This window comes from Castor canadensis, chromosome 14, assembly GCF_047511655.1.
Source record: "Castor canadensis chromosome 14, mCasCan1.hap1v2, whole genome shotgun sequence".
In the NCBI taxonomy this organism is placed as follows: domain Eukaryota; kingdom Metazoa; phylum Chordata; class Mammalia; order Rodentia; family Castoridae; genus Castor; species Castor canadensis.
Genome location: NC_133399.1, coordinates 16,954,535 through 16,965,880, shown reverse-complemented (window position 1 = coordinate 16,965,880; position 11,346 = coordinate 16,954,535). Strand labels below are relative to the sequence as shown.

The window sequence follows — 11,346 nt, the reverse complement described above, 5'->3', positions numbered from 1 at the left end:
GTAGAATTATCAGTACATCCATCCATTCCTGGGCTCTACGTTGTTGGGAAACTCTTTATTTCTGCATCAGTATTGCTGCCATTATACATCCATTTAAGTTGCTTATACTCTCTTGGTTCAATTATGCTAGATCATATGTGTCTGTTTGTTCTAGATGTTCCAATGTATTGTAATATAACTTTTCAAAATATTTTCTCATGATCCTCTGAATTTCACTGTCATCCATTTTAATATCCCTTTTTAACTCTAATTTTATTAATTTTGATCTTCTCCATATTGCCTTCAATTCACTTGGCTAAGGGTTTCTCATTCTTATCTGTTTTCAAAGAATCAATTCTTTCTTTCATTGTTCTATGTATTGTTCTTTTATTATCTATTCCATTAATTTTCACCTTAAACTTTATTATTTCTGTCTGTCTACTATTTTGGCTTTCACTTGTAATTGGTTTCCAAAACAATGAGGGACCTCATTAAATTATATATTTTAGATCTCTCTAAGAACTGCCTTTGCTGCATCTCATAGGTTCTGGTATATTATATTTCACTTATTTAATTCTAGAAAAATTTTAATTTCCTCCCTGGTTTCTCCAATGACTCAGATTATTTAAAACTGTATTGTGGAATCTCTGTGGTTTTGTAGAACTTCTATGTTTTCATTTGCTATTGTTGTCTAATTTCATTTCTTTGTGATCTGATAAGCTACAACAAACTATTTCAAAGAAAGAGAGGAACAAAATAATAAAACAAGAGCTTAAATATGGGATATTACAGCAAATATCAATGAAATTCAAAGAATCATTAGGAACATTTTGAAAATTTATATTCTAATAAATTGGAAAATCTAGAAGAAATGAATAGATTCCTAGACACATATGACCAACAAAAATTTTTAAAGTAGATTTAAACAAGAGGATCTGCAATGATCAATGAGATTGAAGCAATAACAAAGAGTCTTCCAACAAAAAAAATTCCAGAACCAGACAGGTTCACTGCTCAGTTCTATAAGACCTCTAATAAAGAACAGACTCCAATGCTCCTCAGGTGTTTCACTTTCTATTTTACAGAAAGGGATAAAACACTATCAAATTCATTCTATGAAGACGTATTACCCTGATAGCAAAACCAGACAGGGACACAACAAAACAAAAACTATAAGCCAATTTCACTGGTAAGCATTGAAGTAGATATTACTAGTAAAACATTTTCAAACTGAACAACAACACATTAAAATGATCTTACATCATAATCTAGCCAGTCTCATCAAGGATACAAGAATGGTTCCACATATGTAAGTCAACAAATGTAATATAGAATCAGTGACAAAAACCACATGATCATCCCAATACACACAGAAGAAACTTTTGAAAATTCAACATCACTTCATGATAAAAGCCCAAAAGAAACTAGAAATAGAAGGAAAATATTCCACTAAAATGAAATCTGCATATGGAACATTATACCAAATGGGAAAAACTGAAGCTATTTCCTCTAAAATCAAGAAAGATACAAGGATATCTACTCTCTTCACTCTTATCCAATACAGTGCTTTGAATTCTTATCCAGATCAAAAAAGCAAGAGAAAGAAATCAAATGGATACAAATAGGAAAGGAAAAAGCCAAATAATCTCTATTTGCAAGTGATATGATCTTATACTGTATAGTCTCAACAAAAAATTCTTAGAACTGATAAACACAACAAAGTAGCAGGATACTAAACCAGCATACAAAAAACAGGAGCTTTTTTTTATATACCCACAATGTTAATCATAAGGAAGAAATCAGGAAAATAATCACATTCCCAAGGGCCTTAAAAAATACCTAGGAGTAAACCAAACTATAAAAGGTGAACTATCACTGTAATTAAAACTATAAAAAACTGAAGAAGACACTGAAGAAGATACTAGAAGATGGAATAAAACTTCCATATTCATAAATCAGTAGAATTATTATTGCAAAAGTGATTACATTAACAAAAAGTGACCTACAGATTCAATGCAATACCCATCAAAACTCCAATGTCATTCTTCACAGAAATAGAATAAACAATCCTAATAGTTGTATGGAAGCACAAAAAAATCAAAGAGCCATAGCGATCCATATCAAGCTAAATAAGCAAGACTCAGAAAGACAAATATCTCATGTTTTCTCTCACAGGTGGAATCTAGACTTTTAAAACAATAAAACAAACAGAATGATATGAATTTACAAAGGGGGCTATCTGCTATTTGTGGGGAGGGTGACTAGTAGGAGGTAGTAGGGGGACCAAAGACAGTGGTGGGAAGTAGACATAATGGAATTGCATCGTAGACAGGTACAAAAAATCATGATAAATGCCATTTTTTGTATAATTAAAAAGTAAAATAAAACTATACATGTGTGTATGTATAGGTATGTGTATTTATATTGTCATTGTACATTAAAACTTAACAATAACATATATTGTGAACCTATTGGAATTCTTATGATAGATGATAAAAAAGACCTGAGCCTGGCATGAAGCAAAATAATTGAAATTAACTCATAAATGTAAACATGACAATGTACTTAATTTCACTAACACTCAAAGAAAATCAAATTAAAATATTAAGGGAACTTTAAGAGATCTTAGTCTAGTGTTTACTGTATTCTTCAGCCTCTAGCACCAGACAAGATATTTCCTGTTTGAGGATTAGACTTCTTCAGCACACAATAAAGATAGTTGCACACTCATCTTTACTACAGTACTGTTCACAATATCCAAGCTTATAGAAACAGCCTAGATGCACCACAATCAATACATGAATTAAGAAAATGTAAAGCAGATGCTGGCTCAAGTGGTTTAGTGCCTACATAGCAAGCATGAGACACTGAGTTCAAACCCCAGTACCATCAAAAAATAAGAAAATGTGATATAGATATAGATATAGATATACATGTATATATAATGGAATAAAGAAGAATGAAATTATTTCACTTGGATGGAACTGGAGATCATTATGTTAAGCAGAGTAAGCCCAGTCTGTAAAGACAAAGGTCTCATGTTTTCTCTCATATGTGGAAGATAGATCTTTCTTTATTTATTCATTTATTCATATGTGCATACACTGAGCCATTTCTCCTCCTCCCCTCTCTTCCCCCACCCCCTTGCTTCCAGGCAGAACCTGTTCTGCCCTTTTCTCCAATTTTGTTGAAGAGAAGACATAAACAATAATAAGAAAGACATAGCATTTTTGCTAGTTGAGATAAGAATAGCTATTCAGAGAGATTCCTAGCTGGAAAATAGATCTTAAAGATAAACATATATGCAAATACAAGCATGATCATATGTGTGTGTGTGGAAAATGTTTTCAATAGTGAGACTGAGGCATAAAGGGAAATGAGGGAGAGGAAAAGAGAATGATAGAGATAACACTGAAATACATTGTATCTATATGGGAAGAATGCACTAAAAATATTGAATAATAAGGAGGAAGAAAGGAGTAAAGAAGAGTAATAGAGGGAGCTAGACTGATTAAAGTACAATATGTTCCCTGGGGACGTAACAGAGCAAAGTCCCTTTGAACAATGAATATACATTTAAATAATGAAAGACAGAAATGTAAAACAGGTCCTGTTAAGTAGGGGGTCAATACTAATGGGAAAGGGAGGATGAATAGAGAAAGTAAAAGAGGGTAAATATGGTTGATGTGCTTTATATACATTTATGAAGATAGAACATTGAAACCTGTCAAAATCATTTTAAATAGGAGGGAAGAGGATGAGGGAGAATGATAGTGTTGTGAACCTAACCAAGCTACATTGTAAGCATACATGGAAATTTCACAACAAAATCCCCCTATACAACTAAGATATGACAATAAAAATGTTTTTTAAAGGACTCTGAAGTAGGAGTCTCCAGAAGCAATATGGGTAGTTGCCAGAAACTGAAAGGGTTTGGGGAAAGAATTTTCTTATATATGAGAAGACTCTTTTTTCCTTTGAGGTTTGATTATTATCATTTTAAGGTTTGACTAGAAGATGGAGTGGCTGCAGAACTGAGGCAGATCCAAGACCAGTGAAGAGAAAACCACCAACAGGTAAGATCTATAAGTGGAAAAGACTTTGAACTTTCTACCTACTGATGAAGTTGTCAAGAGGGAGGAGAAAATATGACAATAAAAGAAAGGATCTCAGTAAGAAGGCTAACCAAGAATGATGGTCACAAAATATACCACAATATCATTAATAAAAGAGTCAGAACATGTGGGCTTCAGACTGCCAGGAAGGTCAGCAAAAAGTGCGAGATTTCCATATTTGTGCAAAAGGAGGGCCTCAAAATGATCAAGGTCATGGGAATAGAACCCATGACATTCATTAACCAGGACCCATGAGCCATAAGAGTGCATTTTCATGACAGTCTTGTCATGTAGGGAGGTGACAGTCATCACAGAACTGTCATAGATCATCATTGCCAGGAGTACATTTTCCATATGTTATGTTATGTAAGCATAATTATACACAAAACTATTGTATGATATCACACCCAGGATATGAACACTAATAAGAAGATATAAGACAACAGTTTTTCCAACCCAAGGTCCCTAGCACTGCCCTTGTGTAGTCACATCCACCCTTCCCCTTCTCAGTCTCTGATGTCTAATAACCTCTAATCCACTACACCTTTATAAATTTGTGTCCTTTCAAAATTGTTTTCTAGAGTATAAACATGTCTGCCTTTGAGAAATGATGAAGTAGATACCTGTTTTGTCTGTGACTATGGTAGTCAGGGTGCTATACCCAGCCAAAACTGACACAGTATCCTAAACATGATACCAGTGCTATAGCTAGATAGAAAGAATAAGTTCTGGTGTTTTAAGGAATAATAGGGTGACTATAGATACCAATATTCCATAGTATATATCAAAAGTGTCAGGAGAGAGGATTTTGGGTGTGCTCAAAACAAATAACTGATAAAGTTTAAGGTGATACTAATTCAAAAAATGAAGTCAGGAGGGAAAAATAAATCTTTTCTAAGGTAGGGTACTAGTATGCGGGAGTGAGCACAAGGAAAGGGGGAATGAAGATGTATATGGTGGATGTTTTTTGTGTCCATACATGAAAACAAAATAGTAAAACCTGTTGAAATTGTTATAAGAAGGGAGACAACAGGAGAACAATGGAGAGGGTAAATCTAGCTAAGAGGCATATGTCAATATTATACACTGACAAAATCAAAAATTGAGAACAAAAAATTTAAGGTGGTAGATAGCATACTTACCCTGAGTAAACCATTATCTACTGTATACATAAATCAAAACATCACATTGTAGTCCATAAATATATACAAATACTGTCAATCAAAAAATTAATTAGCCAAGCACCAGTGGCTCATGCCTGTGATCCTAGCTACTCAGTATGAAAAGATCAGGAGGATCACAGTTTGAAGCCAGCCTGGGGGAATAATTTGTGAGAAAATCCATCACAAAAAAAGGAGCTGGTGGAGTGGCTCAAGGTGTAAACCCTGAGTTCAAGCCCAAGCACAGCAAAAAAGTTAATGAATTTTTAAAACCAAATCACTACTTATAAAATACACTAATATATTAAAGGCCACATATCAGGAAAGGCATTTAAAGCTGAGCACCAGTGGCTCATGCCTATAGTCATAGCTACTTGGGAGGCTGAGATCAGAAGGATTAAAGGCAAATAGTTTGCAAGACCCTATTCCAAAATAATCAGAGCAAAATGGACTGGAAGTGTAGCTCAAGCAGTAGAGCTCCTGCATTGTTAAGTGTGAAGCCCTGAGTTTGAACTAGAGAAAGAGAAGGTAGGAGGGGGAGGGGGAAGGAGAAGTAGTTTAAGGTAAATGATATACAAAGAATGATAGAAAGAGAAGAGAAAAAATTCTGACCACTTTTTCCTTTGTTACTAATTATATAAATTGCATTAGTTTCCATGTGTATCTCTTTCCATAGGGACAAAAACTCATGACTTTTTTCAGTAGGAAAAAAGAACTTCTATTCAATACAACACATCTCATTTTGGAAGAAAACTATTTTGAAGAATTTCTTCATGACCCATATGGTAAATGGGAATATCCAAATATTTCTGGTTCAATGTCTCAAATATCTTTAGAAAATCAGGCAACAGAAACCTGTGGAATACCAGATAGCACAGACAGCTTAATATAGGACCTTACATTGTATAGAAGGGCTGGAAGCAGAATAATGGAAACTCCAGGAATAGAAGGAGCAAGTCCTACTTCCACCATATGACCAATCAGCTCCTTCTGAGGTTTTACTCTGTTCTGCACTCATGAATACTTCTTCAGCTCTGAAGTAATGGGTCCTTTCATATTTCCCCTCCTAAGAGCCTTTTCAGAGCGCTCTTGACATCTTTATTCCTCAGACTGTAAATGAATGGGTTCACCATGGGGGTTGCCACTGTGTACATCACTGAGGCTCTTGCAGTTGAGTATGAGTTTTGGGTCACAGCAGAACTAAGGTACACACTAAGCCCTGTACAATAAAATAAGGAGACAACTGAGAGGTGAGATGCACAGGTAGAAAATGCTTTGTACTTCCCCTGAGCTGATGAGATTGCACGAATGGAGGAAACTATCTTGGAGTAAGAGTACAGGATACCAGTGAGGGAACCAGCAGCCAACAGCACAGCTGCAAAATACACCACAATGTCATTAAGAAAGTTGTCTGAGCAGGTAAGTTGGACCACCTGATTAAGCTCACAGAAAAAGTGGGGAATTTCAACGTCTCTACAGAAAGTCAGCTGCAGTGCCATTAAGCTTTGCAACAATGCATGCAGGAAACTCATGATCCAGGACACCAGAACCAGCAACCCACAGAATCGGTCATTCATGATAGCCATGTAGTGCAGGGGGTGACAGATGGCTACATATCGGTCATAGGCCATCACAGCCAGGAAGAAGTTGTCCAACTCTACAAAAAGCAAGAAAAAGTACATCTGGGTGATGCAACCTGCATAGCTAATGGCTTTGCTCTCTGTCTGGATGTTCACCAGCATCTTTGGAATGATGGTGGAGGTTACACAGATGTCCACAAAAGACAGGTTGGAGAGGAAGAAGTACATGGGTGTGTGCAGGTGAGAGTCTGAGATTGTGGCAAGGATGATGAGCAGGTTCCCAAATACAGTGATTATATACATGAAGAAGAAAAGCCCAAATATGAGGGGCTGCAGGTCTGAGCCCTCGGAAAATCCCAAGAGAAGAAACTCTGAAATTCTTGTATTATTTTCTGGATCCATATGGTGAGTGTCACTACAAGGAAAGACAAAAAATGACATATCTACTAGTCACACAAATGGAAATAATTAATAGAGCTGAAATGCTACAGTTTATATATTAACAAATTAATTTCTACATTGTGTTAATGGGTTTAGTCCTCTTACGACATTCATGATGCTGTTGCAGATTAGGAATTCCTGTCCCACTCTGAGCCTTTTCCCCAAAAGGTAACGTATGCTACAGTTTTAATGAGAACTTATTTCTCACAACTGGGGGATATACATTACATGCTGACCATCTTCAAGGCACTTACTACTCAATAATTGGAGGCTGTGACCAAAACCAGAAGTTCCAGCATCTCAATGATGGATGAAGTACATATGCAGATAAGGAAACCATGTCTATTTCCTTTCGTGGTGATAGTGTATTTGCATAGGCATAAACTCACCAGATTATACACATTAAGTACATCTCACCCTTTGAATTCAGTTGTATATCAGTAACGCTGTTTTAAAAAAGAAATAATCACTGAACAGAGACTTTTCAAAGGAAAAAGTCTAAAAACACATGAAAAATTGCTCATAATCCGTGGTCATAAAGGAAATGCAAATCAAAACCAATTAAGAGTTGAATGCTGGTGACTCACGCCTATAATCCTAGCTACTCAGAAGGCAGAGATTAGAAGGATCACAGTTCAAAACCAGCCTGGACAAATAGTTCGTGAGACTCTATCTCAAAAAAAATCATCACAAAAAAGGACTGGTGGAGTGTCTCAAGGGAAGGTCCTGAATTTAAACCTTACTACCGTGAAAAAAAAATTAAGCTTCCTCCTTACTCCTGTTAGAATAACTACCATCAAGAACAAAAACAACAACAAATGTTGGCAAGGATGAAGGGAAAAAGGAACCCTCATACACTGCTGGCAGGAATGTAAACTAAAATAACCACTATGGAAATCATATAGAGGCTCTTCAAAAACTAAAAATAGATTTGCCATATGATCCAGCAACACCACTCCTACAGATATACCCAAAGAATGTGACTCAGGTTATACAAAGGCACCTATACACCCATGTTTATTACAGCACTGTTCACATTAGCTGAGCTATGGAAAGAGCCAAGATGCCCCACTATTGATGAACAAATTAAGAAAATATGGTATTCACGAACAATGTGTGTTGGTGAGGATGTGGGAAAAAAGGAACCCTAGTCCACTGCTAGTGGGAATGCAAGCTGGTGCAAACACTCTTGAAAAAAAATTTGGAGACTTCTTAAAAACCTAAACATAGACCTGCCATATGATCCAGCAATCCCACTCCTGGGGATATGCCCAAAGGAATGCGACACAAGTTACTCCAGAGGCACCTGCACACCCATGTTTATAGCAGTGCTATTCACAATAGCCAAGTTATGGAAACAACCAAGATGCCCCACTATTGATGAATGGATCAAGAAAATGTGGTACTTGTACACAATGGAATTTTACTCAGCCATTTACTCAGCAAGTAAATGGATGGAACTGGAGAACATCATTCTGAGTGAGGCTAGCCAGGCTTAGAAGACCAAAAATCAATGTTCTCCCTCATATGCAGTCTTTAGATCTAGGGCAAATGCAACAATATGGCTCGACTTGGATCACATGAAAAGGGGAGAGCACATACGGGAGATATAGGAATAGGTAGAAAACCCAAAACATGAAAGCGTTTGATGTCCCCACTCCAGAGGAACTAATATAGAGACCTTAAAGTGACAGAGGTTATCATGAGAAGGGGATCAGTAACCAGTGTAAAGATCAGTTAGAGATGAATCAACATGGGTCTTAATACCCGTGTATACGAAAGCAATGCTAGGAATATTTCTGAATAGCTATCCTTAACTCAACTAGCAAAAACACTTTGTCTTCCTTATTATGCTTGTGCCTTTTCTTCAACAAAATTAGTGATAAAGGCAGAACAGGACCTGCTTGGGACTGAGGGGGGAATGGAGGAGAGGGAGGGAAGGGGGGCAGGGGAGAGAAATGACCCAAACAATGTATGCACATGTGAATAAATGAATATTTTTTAAAGAAAATGTAGTATTTATACACAATGGAATTTTTCTCAGCCATATAGAAGAATGAAATTTTGCCATTCACAGGTAAATGAATGGAACTGGAGAACATCATCTTAAGTGAAGTTAGCCAGGCTCAGAAAGCCAAAAATCTCATGTTCTCTCATCTATGGAATATAGACCTAATACAAATGCAGCAATATGAAGAAATACTGCTCACACTAAAAGGAGATCACATATGCAAGGGGTAGGATAAAAGAAGGAAACTAAGAAGTTGAATATAGTTGATATACTCTCTATACAAGAAACCACCATAAGAAAGGGAAAAAGGTAGAATGAAGAAAATTAGAGGAGATAAACCAGTTGGGGTTATAATACATATGTACATGGAAATATCACAAGGAAACTCCCTGTATAGCTACCTTTATCTCAAACAAGCAAAAATGTCATTTTTTTTCTTTTCTTTTTCCTTCCACAAAATCAGAGAATAGGCAGTCAGAACAGGTCCTGCAAGGGGGCAGGGAAGTGGTACCAGTGGGAGGCGGGGAGAAAGGGGAGAGGAGGGTGAATAAAATGTAAACAAAATGTGTACACCTGCATGTAAATGTAAAACAGATACCTGTAGTAACTATTCCAGGATTGGGGTGGGGGGTGATAAAAGAGAGTGATGGAGGTGGTGAATTCAAGTATGATATATTTGATATATTGTAAGAACTTTTCTCAATGCCACAATGTACCCCCACCCAGCACAACAATAAAGGAAAAAAAGGATCATATAAAATGCCAGAATGAAAATAATATGAAGAAAAGGAAAGAATATATAATGGAGAGAGTGAGAGAGAGTTGCTAAGAACCAAACCTTATCCTTTAACTAGCTAAGCACACTCTGTACCACTGACCTATAATTTCAGCCTCTTGAGTGTTCTATTTTTCTGAGTGTCCAGGCAAGATCAGCAGGGAAGGTGACATTTGAATGAAGACCTCAAGGAGATAATTCTGGAGAAAAACAAGATGCTGAATTAAAGATACCTAGCAGTTTTCTGAGTCTCCATAAATCCGAAACAAAACATCAGGCCTATGACAATGGGGAAAGGAAGATAGCACAGAAAGGCAAGGGAAGGCACTAGTAAATAGTACACAGTTAGAAACCAGTGGAAATCCATGAATACTGAACAATAGGTTCATAAAAGAAAGAAAGGAGGCTGTAGGCATGGCTCAAGTTATAGGATGCCTAACTAGCAAGGGTGAAGCCCTTTGTTCAAACCCCATACCACCAAAAAAACGCAGAGAGAATCAAAGCAGGTTCAATTCAACAGAGTTGTTTCCAAACAACTGTATTTGAGAAATTTAATGTGATCTTAAAAACTAATTAAAACATGGGCTGGAAGTATAACTCAATGGTGCAACACTTGCCTTGTATTTGGGCATTTAATATATGACAAGGTTGAATTTCAATGTACTAGGAAAGTATTGGATTGTAGAATGAAGGCTAACATGAATGCCTACCCATGTGGAAGAAAATGAAATTGGTCTCCTATGTCATATATCTTATCAATAATTAAAGGAGTAAAAGACCTTGTTTAAAAACACAAAATTGCTGGGCGCTGATGACTCACATCTATAACCCTAGCTATTTGGGAGGTTGAGATCAGAGGGATCATGGTTTGAGGCCAGTCTAAGCAACTTGTTTCTGAGACCCCATCTCTAAAATAACCAGAGCAAAATGGATGGGAAGTGTGGCTCAAGCAGTGGAGTGCTTGTTTTACAAGTTCAAAGCCCTAGTCCTACCCAAAAAAAATCTACAAAATTCAGCCAGGAATGGTGACACATGTCTGTAATCAAGAGGCAGAGGAAGGGGGATTGTGAATTCTGGACCAGCCTGGGCAAAATTAGCAAAACCCTATATTTAAAACAAAATAAAAACAAAAGGGCTGGAAGCATCACTCAAGTGTTAGAGAATCTTGAGGCAAAAAGATCAGAAGATACACATATTTAACTGAATAAAATTTAAAACATTTTAGGTTAAAATATCAACCCATGTCAATGGGAAACAGTAACCTGTAAGGATAACTTAAAATGCT

General features: G+C 36.5%; 1 protein-coding gene across 1 annotated transcript; it reads right to left on the bottom strand.

Moving 5' to 3' along the window:
* Positions 1-6,306: 6,306 nt before the first annotated feature.
* On the bottom strand, positions 6,307-7,236 carry LOC109674763 (olfactory receptor 7A17-like). Its single transcript, XM_020151660.2, has one exon. It carries the CDS (start codon positions 7,234-7,236, stop codon positions 6,307-6,309), a length of 930 nt encoding a protein of 309 aa, XP_020007249.2.
* Between the last annotated feature and the right edge of the window lie 4,110 nt (positions 7,237-11,346).

Coding starts and splice junctions, on each gene's coding strand:
- LOC109674763 (XM_020151660.2), bottom strand. CDS start 7,236: ATGGATCCAGAAAATAATACAAGAATTTCAGAGTTTCTTCTCTTGGGA.